The sequence below is a fragment of the Anopheles cruzii genome, chromosome 3, assembly GCF_943734635.1.
Source record: "Anopheles cruzii chromosome 3, idAnoCruzAS_RS32_06, whole genome shotgun sequence".
Taxonomy (NCBI): domain Eukaryota; kingdom Metazoa; phylum Arthropoda; class Insecta; order Diptera; family Culicidae; genus Anopheles; species Anopheles cruzii.
This window is the reverse complement of record NC_069145.1, coordinates 55,782,352-55,796,055: the sequence shown is the minus strand read 5'-3', so window position 1 is coordinate 55,796,055 and position 13,704 is coordinate 55,782,352. Positions and strand designations below refer to the sequence as shown.

Genomic DNA, 13,704 nt, shown 5'->3' with positions numbered 1-13,704 from the left:
ACCTTACACCCATTTACACCTCGGCCATATTGGCCACCCGGGCTCGGCGGCCCTATCAACACACGTTGCAACACCGGGCGCCGGTGTTCGTGATGGTCCGCTGAAGGTGAGCGGCGTTTTCTCTCTCCGGGCCATGATGGTGGAGCCACGGGCATGCGCCCTGTGAACCTCTCTTTCTTCGCAAATGAAGGAAAAGTTGTTCCACAGAATTTATAGGAAAAAATAACGTTTTTAAGCTTACATTATTGACTTGCTTTCTCGCTGTTCCAGATTGTCCTCAACTCGATGCACCGCTATCAGCCACGGATCCATCTGGTGCGGCTCGGGCCTGGCCAAAGCATACCGCTCGCCCCGAAGGAGTTGCCCGAGGTCGACCACAAGACGTACGTGTTCCCGGAGACGATCTTCACGGCCGTCACCGCGTACCAGAATCAGCTGATCACGAAGCTGAAAATCGATTCCAACCCGTTCGCGAAAGGCTTCCGGGACTCGTCGCGCCTGACCGACTTCGATAGGTGAGTCCAAGAGCGGTCCTCCCGGGTGGGGGGGGGTAACATCTGTCCGACAATCCGCCGGCCGCCGGTTGTTGCGGCTCAATCAAATTGATTTAAATGTGCACCGACACACTTTCTAAGGAAAGCAGCGTGGTAACCGATAATTTTCTTATCAACGCACCTGTTGCCGCGCCTGCGTGTTACACCAATTAAACGGTAAAAGTGATTTTTCCCTCTCTCTCTGGATAGTAGTGGGACAGCCCGGCCGTCGGGTGGGCCCGTTTTTTTTTGCTAATCCAATTCAATTTACCGAACATCGTCTTCGGCAGAAATCAATCGATGCTACGCATAATGCGGATTAAGCTCACACAAAGTTAGTTGCGCTTCCCTGGCCACTAATCGGTTCGACATGAACATTCAATTCCGAGCGTGTCGGCCCCCGGGCCTAGACGGCCGGCCGCCAAACATAGACGAAAACATGCAACATAACTGTGGGATGCTCGCTAGCGCTGCGATTAAATTAATTTCTTACATTCGTCCAACATCCGTCTGGAACACGGCAGCCCCAGACAGGCCGCAGACCGCAGACTCCGTTAGTGCCAAGCGATCTGGCCCAGTCTGTCGGGCCGGTGAAATAGAAATTATGAAACAACATCCCGCAAAACTCAAACAAATCATCAACTTCAACCGGCGGCCGATTCATCATCCATCATCCGTCATGATGGGAGGCACCGCCCATTTTTCTTTATGTTCCCTTCTCGCGCCCATCAGAACGCTCGAAACGGATGCCGCTTCTTACGCATCAAATATGTACCAAAATGCGCGCCGTGCGCAGAAAATGTGTCCGCAGCTCCGCAAACATCATTCAGACGTCAATAAACAGAAAAGAAGTAAGGGACTACGGATGTCGGGATGTTGCCTTCCTGCCACAGGTTCACGCACACCGGTTCGCTTTCCTTTTCACTTCCCGCGGTCCGTAACGCCTGGGCAACGCCAACAATCGTCGGCCACGTAACATATCATTCGTATCATTCGGACCGACACCACCGACGGTTTGTTGCGTTCGATGTTTTGCTGTTCGCTTGTTTTCAACGCCACTAATTGCCATTCGAGCAACGTGCCAAACGCGATGTTTCTATCCGTATCCGTTTCCGAGCTGTAGCCTGTCACGTTTCAAGCGTTGAGAAGCTTTGTTGGTTCGTTGTTGAGGAAACCAACAGTGTAATTCGATGGGCCCCCCGGGTGAGTTTGCATTCGTTCACTGTTGTTTTCGCCTTTTAACAGTCTCTAGCCATCGACCATCGTGGGCTTTCCTTTCGTGGGCTTTGTAAAATGATGAACATTTTGCCACATCCTTTCATTTGAACAATATTGATCATTCACAATTTGTTGATTAAGGTTGCAGATTTTAGAAATGCCTTAAGTCTCGCTTCTTTATTGCTGAGTATTTTGGTTAGATTTTCGTTGTCTTACTTAGATTCCGGGAAGGGTTAAATTGGTGTTATTGGCGATAGCAAGGAAACGTTTTTTCGGGTCCAAATACGAAAGGAGGACCAAGACAAACAGCGAATACTTTGGCTAGATTGCGAAAATCGGGAGCCCGATGTAGCTGACTATCTAGGCGGTTTTACAAACCTCGAAGGAGCTATCAAAGCGGTCCAAAAGAGCAGGTTTTGAAATACCGTAACATCATGAATAATAAAAAAAAAACTCCTCGAAATCATAGCGGAAGAAAAGAGAAACACCTCAAGCGCCATTGTAATGTTAAAAAAAGAGAGAAAGTAATGTTAAAAAAGTACCTCGGGCAGATACTCCAATTTTTGTTGTCGCTTGGACCACCGACCCAACTAGGAGGTCCCTTTCTTCGCGGGTCCCACCGACAAATGCGGTTCCCATCCCGGGGAATCGAACCCGGGCCTTCTAGACGATAGTCAGATACCCTTTTTGCACTCGGTTTGACTTGCAGACCCGCTTCTATCGTTTGTGTAATGAAATTAATCTAACCATGTGCATCGTTCCGGGATTTGGTTAAATCGCAAATGATTCGATGTCTTAAACAGTATTAAAACACGATGCAATTCTTGATAATTGCCAAAATTGTGTCCTTTTTTCATTTGGACGAATTAATCGTAACGCTTAAGGCACACAAAACCTTATGGTTGTGAAATGTCCTTAGCTCTGTTGGTTCAATGCGGATGCTAACAAATAGGTTGTGTTGTGATTGTTTAAACAATATCCTTTTACAAAACAATAACCTTTGAACTGCCATGCTGCAAATTTTACGTCATTTTTCTTATTGACTTTTATTATTGCCCCAACATTAATTATTGTCAATGTTTGTTTTTTTTTTTAATCGTCCTTCCTTGGCTTGGCAAGAGCTTCATTGAGAAAACCTGGGCAAAAGTTTGTGAAAACCCAAAGGTGGACCTATAGACACATTAGACGATGTGTTTGTTCCTAAAAAGTATTTTATCTTCAATACCCGGCTTCGAAACAGTTGTTTCAAGCGCTATAAAACTATTTTTTAATTTCCCGTTCATTGATATCTACTACATTCTGTCAGCCAGTGGCCCTTTATGGCGTGGGCCACTGCATCGAGATTGCGTACCCTGCCGGTAATGATGAGAAAAATCAATCCCATCATACTCTATGCCCGCAATGACAGCATCGGGGCACCGAGGCACCGGGGCATCGAGCTGCAGCCCTGCGGCCACACTCATCTCCTTCGCTGCATCGGCACCCCCTCGAACGGAACGCGTTTCCCCCCGCGCGATCGCCGGCGTCCTGTGCCTGCCAACGTTCGATTGCGCCGCCTTGCTCAATTCCGCGTCACTAACTTGATGATTTGTTGCAATAATGGAGCACACATTTCGCCCGCCGACATGAATGGGAAAGGCGAAAAAATAACATTAATATTCGCCCGCCACGTTCGCGTACGGTTGGCGTACGCTCTGCTCTGTAATTAGGGCCCAAAAAGCCGCCAACATCACTGGCTGGCTGGCTGGCAACATCACTCTTCGCATCTCGTGTGTTTCTGTTCCGCAGGTTTTTTTGTTGCCCTCCCTGTCCGCGTTCCCGCTTGCTGGCCACTGGTCCGGCTGTGGAGTCTTGAGGCTTGGGTTTTCATGTTTTCGCGTGGCCCTCACCGCGTCGCCGATAGTACCATAACCATAAATATGCTTCATCTGACCGAGGCGCTCGGCTCTAATCGACGATGAGCCTGGCGAGAGATTCAATTTTCGCGACCATCGGCGGCCGCAAGATTGTTGCCGGTTCCGGACTCGGGTTTCGCTCCAGTTTTCCGGTTCCCCTGAGGAACCGGTGCGCTTTTCCGCGCCGGTTTCCGCATCGAACCATTCTTGAGGCCTCCGATTAAAGCCCCCGCGAACCGACTCGCGGCTCGTCGGAAGCATCGACGGAAAAGCGATCGCTGATTAATGGCGGGGTATCCTGGCCGGTGCCGAGAGCAGTTTTCTTTTCCCGGGCCCGGTGGTGGTCTGCTCCAAGCGATAAAACAATTATTTTGCAATGAACATTCGAGTTGCAACCCCAAGCGTCGGCGGCGACCGCTATTTCGTTTGGGAGGGAATTTTCAATCAAATGTCGCCGACGACGGGTGGCGCGCGCGCGCGCTCGCTGCCCCCGGTCCCACGGGGGGGCCGACCAAGGACTGTGGGTGGAAAATGGAGGAAAATGCCGACACTAATGCCGGTGCCGGGGCATGATTTATTGGCCCAATTAGTGTTATTGATTGCTTTCTGATTGTTTTCCGCCAGTTTCTTGTGTATTGTTGGAGCTCTTTCCGGCGAGACGACGTTCCGAAGTGGGAAGTTGCCCGAAGCTCGGGTATTCTTTCTATCCGGACCACGGCCAACAGTGGGTAGGGAGCAACTGCTCCTTGGGAGATTCTCGATCATCATTCATGGTTGATCCAGCTGTATTTGTTGTTTATTAAATTGTACTTTTTATCATAGTTGCGTGAGCTACGAAAAGAATTACATTTCGTACGCTAATTTCTTGTTTAAACTTGATTTTTAATTTGAAATAAACAAAGTTAACTTCAAAACAGTTTTCACAAGTAAGATAAGGGATCTAGTTTCACATGAATGTGGTAAAGAAAGACATCTTTTACAAACATAATTCCAAATTTAGTTGAAAAATGGAAGCGATACCTTAAAGATGTTTTGAATAATATAAAAACATTAAAACAATTACTCAAAAAATAGTGAAATGTACTTATGCTTTTGAACAATATTCAAATCGATATTATTAAATTACAATTCCAAGCATTAAAGTAAAAAATGGTCTCCTTTTTAAAAAAACGGGTTTTGATAATATTTCTTGTTGAACAATGGACCATAATTCCAAATGGAATGCTTCGCTCGAAATTTACTTTAAAATTTAAAAAGGATGCCAACGAAATGGCGACAAAATTGAAGTGACGCCAACAATGACACAAGCACGGCCAAAACAGGGGCCACTTTTCGAGTCGTCGTATTTCCTTCAACAAACCGGTGCCGCCTGCAGTTTGCGACACGGTTCCCAGCGGCAGCCACCAATTGCCACCGAAATTGAGCCATTTAATGACACTTCCAGCAAGCATAATTGTTTTGACGGCTCACTGTGGCTCTCCGTAGCGGCGTCCCGTTCTCTTTCCCTTTCATGTTTCGGTAAGATCAAACCGAGCGAGGAAAAGATGGACGATAATTTTCAGCAAATTTGCATACCACACAGCATTGATTTGCGCGCGGCAGGAGCAGGAGACTGGAGCTCCACACGAGCGCGGGCCCTCGGGGCGTGCGATGCACTTCGCGTCTGACCGGGCGGCCTTCCTTTGCCCGGGAAATAATGTTGCAACCGGGGCCTCAAAGAGACCGGTGCGTGAAGTGTTAATTTGAAGAAAAATGGCCCCACACAAGCGGCCGCCGATTCTCCGGAGCGTCCGGTATCGAACCGGAGCGTAATGTAATTAACGAGTAATTTGAATAAATTGTGAACCGCATCGAGAATGGGAATCCGATGTTCGGTGCTGGTGCCGGTTACTCTAACACACACACAAAAATGATTGCCCACGATCGACAGACGCCCGACGATCGGTTGTGGTTCCTTCTTCAGCATTAAACCCCATCGCGGTACATTGTGACGGACGAACGATGACGGATGTAAAATCATAAAAGTGATCGGCCGAGCCCTTCCTTGATCCCGGCGGTGGGGCGAGTGGCCCTGGACAGCAGAGGTAGGGCGGCCCATCTTTTGTGGCACCACCTTTTCGATGTTTTCAGCCATTTTTCCACTTCCGTTGCAACGCGGGCAAATTATGCACCACACTTCGGCGAACACCTTCGGCTCGCTGCGGGCCAAATGCGGGGAACGGACGAAAAAAAGGGCAATGAAAACGGAATCATACATTTGCTATGTTTCCAGCTGCACCGAGCCCGTGTGTGCGCCCGTCGGTTGTTGGCTCGGCAGGTTTTTGCGTTGTTTTCGCATCGTTTTAATTCGAGCTCGAATTAAGCTTCAACAACATGGGCTTGACCGTTCAACTTTCACTCGAACGGTGATGACGTTAGAACCCCTTTCCCTGTGGCCATCGGGCAGAGAGACCGTAATTGGCTCGTTCCGTTGATAGATTAGGATCCGAGTAGTTCAGCACAGCGGGTATTTAAATGTCATCGGACCTCGTGTTCCCAATCAACTGTAATCGTCGTCGTATAAAATTAATTATTGCAAAATTATTTAAAGGAAGATTCAAATCCGGAACAATTTCTGACAAAAATGGCCATCGCCGCCCACTGCCCACTGTGCGCGGCGCCGTTGATGCCGCCACAGAAATCCCTCCTTTTTCGCACCTTAATTTCATTAAATTTTCACCTCTTTGCAACAAACGCACCGGGAACCGGGGTCGCATCGCGCCGCGCCTTGGCCGCGCGGTCTTGGGTGCATTGTTTTTTGGCATAACTGCACTCGGCAGGCCGACGCCCGGCAGGATCCGCGTCCCGGTTTTATCGCTCGCCCCTAATTGCCACTCCACACGAGAGCCCGGCTCCGCGGCTCACTCCGAGCAGCGGCGGCGGATGGCCACACCGGGCCCAAACGTGCTGAAGTTCATCCTTTCCAAATGTGATGATTACAGGGCGGCGCGCAACTAGCGGCCGGCCGGGTTCGCCCGGATACTTAAATGGTTGTTAAAAGTGGTGCGTAATTATTCCGACACTTTAGGGCCCGGGCCACTGGGCCGTCCGAAAGCCTGTCCTGGCCGCGCCAAAAACGCAAACGAAAACCAAAAAATAAAAGTAAAGGGAATCATAAATTATTATGTTGTCCGTACGCCATCATACATCATCAATGTGCGCGGGCCTCGCGAAGTAATGATTGATAAAAATGCATGCGAACCTTCGCGTCCGGGGCTCGCCGGTGCATCTCGGTGTCCGAAACGAAACCGAGACCGATGCGAAGCTGACGAATGCTTATTTTCAGCAGCTTCTGCCGAGACTGTGGCCTCCGAGCGAAAGAGAGAGAGAGAGAGATCCGGCCAGCCGGGGTAATTTATTCGAAATTGATGAATTTTAATGCAAAACTCGTTCGCGGAAAATGGCCGCCAAGCAAAAGTGAAGGGAATCGGGAACCCGAACCGGGACCCGGACCCGGTAATTTGGGCTCGCGTTGAGAGATGCCGACAGGGCTGGCTGGGCTGGAAACGCCGTGGACGGCCAAACGCCTTCCAAAGGACCTTCCACGGTCCGCACCAGACTCGGTGGCGCGTTGGCTGCGCGAAGCGTGCAGCTCTTCGAGGAGTTTCGCAGAAAATAACGTCAATTAGGAAATGGGAACCTGGGTTCGCCAGCGGGATGCTTGGCTGCAGGACTTTCATGAAGAGCACCCTGTGTGCTCTAATTGGAGGATTTTAGGGAAAACATTAGTTCAGGCATTCAGGCACAAGCGACGCTATTAACACTAGATAGCACATGGGCTGAAAAGTCTCGGGTCTAAGAAGAAAATGTGTTTCGATATGTTCAAAATTGGCTTTTTTCATCAACGAAATCTCCATCAAGGGGCACACAATCATTCCAGCGTGGCTCCAACATACTATTTTTGAAGAACGATAAATGTGTTGTGTCTCAACATAAGCTTCACTTTTTGTGATAATCTCATCGTTCGAGCGAAATTTCTTAACGATGAGCATTTTGTTGAGGTCTGCGAACAGCCAGTAGCATTTCGAAGTCCAATTCACTTAATTTTGTGATTGGTTTAATCGACCTGTGAAACGTTTCTCTGCCGCGACCGTTTCTTGACAATTTTAGCCTTGAAAAATGCTCCAATAACGCTTTATAATATTCACTGTTGACGGTATTTCTCGTTTCAAGATAGTCGATGAATATTACCTCAAGCTCTTCCCAAAATACCGATGCCATATCCTTTCGATCCGACTGTTGTGCTTTTGGGTGCTTTGAACGAGGTTCACCAATTACTCTCCACTCAAATGATGATTGTTTTGAAACCGAAGTGTAGTGATGGATCTATGTTTCATCCATTGTCACATATCGACTAGAAAATTCCGGCTTGTTACGTTTAAACTTGGCCAAATACTGCTTAGAATCATTCATACGTTCTTGGTTCTGGTCAACAGTGAGCTTTCTCATAGTCAAATTCTCATACAACATAAAGCCAACATGTTCTAACTCACACATTCTGAAGTTTGAAGTCAGCAAACTAACGTTTTTTTGTTGTTTCTGATGGAGCTGAGTCCTTATAACACTTTTCAAGTCTTTGCTACGATTGTACGTTAGTTTTTTTTTTCATCAACAAGCAGTGTAAATTTAAAACACGAAATTGTTGTTGACCCATCGTTTTGAAAATAACAAAAGTAGTGTCACTCTGAGCAAAATAACTCACAAACTTATGCGTGGAATATCATGATGTTTGAATAGTTTTCTTTTGTTAGTTAGTACTAATTAAAAAAGCATTGAATGCAATAAGACTAGCGCCGTCAATATGTTAGGCCCGAGACTTTTCAGCCCATGTCATTCTGACCCAAGTGCAACTTTAATTCCAAATGCTCATTACACTTAACATTTGCTGGCCAAAATGATATCATGACTTTTAAAAACTATCAGTAGAGAATACAATGTTAAATATGCAGGCATCTTTGAACATAAGTATGACTTTACACGCGTTGCATGACACCACAAGGCATAGAATTGGATTTGAAGCTTTCTATCTAATATGTTTTCGAGTCGTTAATATTATTTTTTACGAAAATCAATTTACTAAACTCCCAAGAAGGTATTCTTCCCGTAACGCGCACTCCCTTGTTAGTTGATTTTTCGCCTTAACCATTTTCTGACCACCCGACCAACTGCCGTCGCTCCCAGTGTGCGAATCGCGGTGCGTCAAAATTGCCCACCGGGCCTCAAACGGGGCCCCGGTTGCTGATAATAATGATGAAGATTGGCAAGGTGTGAAGTTTTCTGCAACACGCAACCGGCCGCATGCGTGATTTGAGGTGGCCAAACTCGAACCCCGTCGCCCGAAAACGAAACATAACCACCGCCAAATGCGCCCCGTTTCATTCGCACAAAGCCGCAAAAAGGCGCGGGACCAACAGGTTTCGTGTCCGCTTAACTTGCGATAATTTATTCATCGACAGTCGCGGTCGCGCGAACTGTACGCGAAGTACGTACGGGTTCAAGTGCGATTTGAGGTTCAGCTTTCTCACCAAGAGTTGGACATTCCGGGGGAATTACTCATACCGAGTGTGCTCAAGCCTCCGGTCTTACATACCGGGGACCTGGGTCGTTACGAAACAGTTGAGCGGTGAGATTCCGTTCCACAGCCAACCCGGAGATGCCGCCTTGTAATTAAGGGTCACGGACGGGAGTTGCCGCTCCGGTGATGAAACCTCCACAGTCGAAAGCGGATTGTCTTGAGCGGATCCACCGAGCCGAGGTGTATCCTGTGCCCCCAGGACACGATTTGCCGATGGGCGCGCGAAACGAATCGCTAAAATGTAGCACCGGCCACTTGCGGACCGTCGGGAGTCGGGATTTTCATTGCACCCAGCAACATGATTTACGGCCCATCTCATTACCATCCAATAATTGCTTTCATCACTCTCGGAGGACCTCTCCAGGGTTTCGCTAATTCCGTTTCCGTTTCACTCTTTTCTCCCATTCTCCGCACAGGGATCCGATGGATGCGCTGCTGTTCGAGCAGCATCTACGATCGCCGCTCCGGTTGTTCCCCGATCCGCTGATGGCACAGTTTGCTTCCGGTGGCTTCGCACCGCAGGATCTGCAGGATCCGGCTTCGGTGGCCCTGCTGGAGAAAGCTCGACAACAGCTGCAGCTTTGGGGTCGCTCGCCGTACAGTGAGCTGCTGCTACCCCAGATGTACCCAAGGCCATCGAACTTGGGCGGGCTCGGAAATCTCGGCCTCTGGCAAGGATCGCCACCCGGCGGCGGCGGGTGGTCACCAGGACCGCCACTGGCGCACGGATTTCTACCGAACGCCGCTGCAGGAGCACCGGCGCCACCGCCGACGACTACTCCGCCCCTATCGGGATCACCTTCCGCTGCCCCATCATCACTGTCCTCACCTGGATCCTTGACCGCCGGAGGTTCAGCATCCACCGGATCAGTAGCGTCGGATCCAAGGATGAAGCACTTTACACGCTTCACACCCTACCAGGTACCCCAGCACCATCTCCACCCGGCGCATCCGTCGCGCCAGCATCCACCACCCCGAACACCGCCTCTGCCCGGACCATCTACGTCCGGTTCTCCACGAAGTCCCTCAAACTGACTTCACTTGACCGGTCACTACACGATCACGGCACAATCCGGATATCGTATCAGTATTAGCCAGGAGACAACGCATACCTCTCGGGATGGGACACTTACCGCGTGGCTTAGCTATTTATTTTATCCTAATCTGTTTCCGGTAGAAAAGCGTTTCCTTGCGTTTCCGCTGTCTGTAGCTTCAATTACGGACGGATGGAATTAGTAGGATTAGTTACTTCCCCTTCAGCCGAACCTCCCAGCAAACCGAGGACTTAGTCATATAAAGCCCCGCTATGGAAGTGTGCGATGAAACGAGCAACCACCAAATTATTAAACAAAGTTTAATTTAATGCCCAAATAAACACAATACGATTACTGTAAACTGAGTCACTGGTATTCCTACTTCCTACTTCCTCATCCGAGACACAGACACTTCCTTTTTGCCGAATTCACAGGCTTTTATTAGGCAGACCAGGTGAGTGAAAAATGACAACCATTGTAGAGTAAGCAAGCGTTCCTCGCAGATCTCCGGTGATAAACGGTCCGAAAGGAGTGTGACTCATCCTGCATTCCGCATCGCCGATTCTGCATCGGTTCGATCGTATCGCTGCATCTCAATTTATGCTCCTACAGGACCCAATCACAAGAATGGACCATCGAGCCGTCTATCGTGGCAGCTACCGCGCATTGTCCAGGGCTTCCAAAAATTCGCTTCCCGACAGTCCTGCAAGTCGTTAACTCCCGGAGTGGCTCGCTCGATGACAAATGATGCGCGCGACCATGCGCGCCCGGGCAGATGATCTGCGCACCCCGGAAACCTGATACTTTCCACGCCAGACGTGCGTTACCGTGCGGCAACGCCAACGCCACTTTCGGTCGTGGGATTATCCGGATGCCCGATTTGCCCGGAATCGGCTACCCGGCGGCCGCGCCAAGAACGGCAGAAACGGATTCTTCCCAGTAACGCGCTTCGGAACCTTTTTCGGGCGATCAAATTGCTACACTCCATTTGCGCTGGAAGTAGGAGTGGTCTGTCATCCGCGCCGAGCTCAGGGCAGAGCAGGGCTTTTTTCGTGATGATTGATGACAAACAATTAATCAACAGTGAGCATGGTGCGCAGACGACGGGTCTTTGGAGTCGCGGAGTTTTTGTGTCGCACTCGGACAATCTTAAATCTAATTCTCCAGACGGGGGAAGGTGTCGAAGAATAAGAAAGTTGCTCCGAAGCCCTTCGAACTTTGTGGCGTTTTTTGTTCCTTCTTCCTTTCTGATCGACCAAAAACCGTACCTTTTGAAGTGTGAAAAAAGAGCACGGTTTTGGGCGGCTTAAGAAAGGCACTGGACCGGCTGGAAGTGACTTCAACATAGGACACGACATAAGCGAAGTACCTCAATAGCGGATCAGTGAATTCATTTTCGTGCGATGCGATGACAGGGAGCTGATAATTTCATCAATTTCAATCCAATTCAGCGCGCACCTTTCACGTGATCGTGATCGTGCCACTCGATGAATGATCGCTTCGGTGACAATTGAGACATTGGTTTCAAGTGAAGAACCAACAGAAAAGTAAATAAAGCACAATTGAAATCTTCACCAGCACATGATGGGGAGTAGAATTAATTTCCCGTCTTCCACCGGCCGGAAACGGATCGAAGCGATCGCCGATTGTGGATCGCCGTTCACTTATGCGACTGTCACGAGCGATGGCGATGAATGAAGCGAAAAAAGGATCAGCCAACTTTCACTTCGTGCATCTGCCTCGAAAATCGATCGAACGGCTCTTTCGGGGCCATTAAGTCGAACAATCGAGGTAAGGATTTCAAGTCGAGTCAGGTAGTGCACTCACGTGGAAGGCCCCTTTTTCGAAACATCGCCAAAGCGCGAACTGGTTAACGGCTCAGCGTCGGCGATCCCTGTTATCCGTTAACACGCCGACGGAGCCGACGCGCTCGAGATTATGCAACTCGGAGCGAAACTTTTCAGATCAGATCGCACGTAATGAAAGTGTTAATGATCACTTCCCTGCCCTGCTAACGATCAGCGAACATTGTCGACCACCCCCCGGGCCACCGCCAGCGCGGGAGTGGAAACCCCTTCGGGGTCCGTGTTTGCGCATCGGCAAAAACAAACCTAACGACCGAGCCAAGGGTAGAATTGTTAATATTGCAACCCAACGCTGGGAACGTTCTTCTTGAGCCCCGGCCGCCACCGTCGGCTAATTTGTTGTAGCCGTTGGCCGTTGCCGTGGCATGGCTGCAACATGCCACGGGCGGGTGTGCTAGGCTCCCGAAAGCCGTAGCCCAGGCTGGGTGCGTATCGGGAAAAGTCAGCGGCGCGCGGCGAAAAATCGTAAAATGCAATAATTTATGCCGCTAATTTGTAGCGACGCATCCCGGGAGCGGCGCCCAGCGGCGCCCGGAAGCGGCACCCATCAACGGTCGGTATCTGCGCGTCCAATTTAGCTAGGATCTGTCGGCCGGGGCCGACAGCGAACCAACTCGTGGCTCGCCCCCTAGGGTCGGCTTTTTATCGTTTAGTTTGTTACGCATGTCTTTTTTTCCCCAGTTTTACTCTCCCCGGGTTTGATTTGCGATCCGTTGGTCCGACATCCGACGGGGGGTGTAACGTGAGTGTAACGGCACGGTTTTTGACCATCCCAATTGGACCACGTTTCAAAGGCTCGTTTCAAAGGTGCCGCGGACTGTTTGTCGTTTGGTTGGTTAGCTACGAACGGTACGAAAATTCATGGCTTGGCGTACCGCGCTGATGGCATCAGCGGGCTCCGCGGGTGCGAAGAGTTTGATGAACTGCGAACTGGGCTCTGATAAGTAGATCAGAATTAATTACGAATGTACTGATGAGCATGACACAACATGAAGTAGAAAAAATGATAAGCATAATTTTATCTCATTAGATACAGCTATATCAACATCCCCAACAAACCCAACATTGAACTGTTTTTCTGTAGCATTAATATTTACAGAAACCACCTATGGCCTGGATTAGGGAATGGGGTCGATAACTCAAACAATGAACTGACATTGCTTGATGCTGATGGGTAGTCTGCTATTCTGACGGTTGAACGGATTGAGTTACCGCATAAAACTCACAAGGTGGTCAGGATCGCACTTAATTGTGTTTGAAAATAATATTGAGTTAATAAATAACACAATATTGGACAAATATCACAAAACATATTGAGTATTAACTCACATTGGTGATGAATGAAAAATAAAACAGGTAAGTAAGACATTGGTTTGAACTATATGGTGGTGGTTTATAAGTTTATTTCATGAATCAGTTGACATTGATGCTATCGCCACATGGTCGATTATGCTACCGAATAAAAGATCCATCTTGTTGAAGACTCAAGAAAAAGAAGTTTAGCTACTGGACATTTGGATATTATGTGAAAAAATGAATCTTTTT

The 13,704-nt window shown here is 48.8% G+C and overlaps 1 protein-coding gene across 1 annotated transcript in view; it reads left to right on the top strand.

Annotated features, from left to right (window-relative positions):
• LOC128270637 (T-box protein H15-like) overlaps positions 1-10,295 on the top strand; it is a 51,474-nt gene extending 41,179 nt beyond the window's left edge. The window contains exons 5-6 of the mRNA XM_053008045.1: positions 271-515; positions 9,677-10,295. Of these exons, the coding sequence (XP_052864005.1) occupies positions 271-515; positions 9,677-10,295 (864 nt within the window). The remainder of the gene's footprint in view (positions 1-270; positions 516-9,676) is intronic.
• Positions 10,296-13,704: the final 3,409 nt, after the last annotated feature.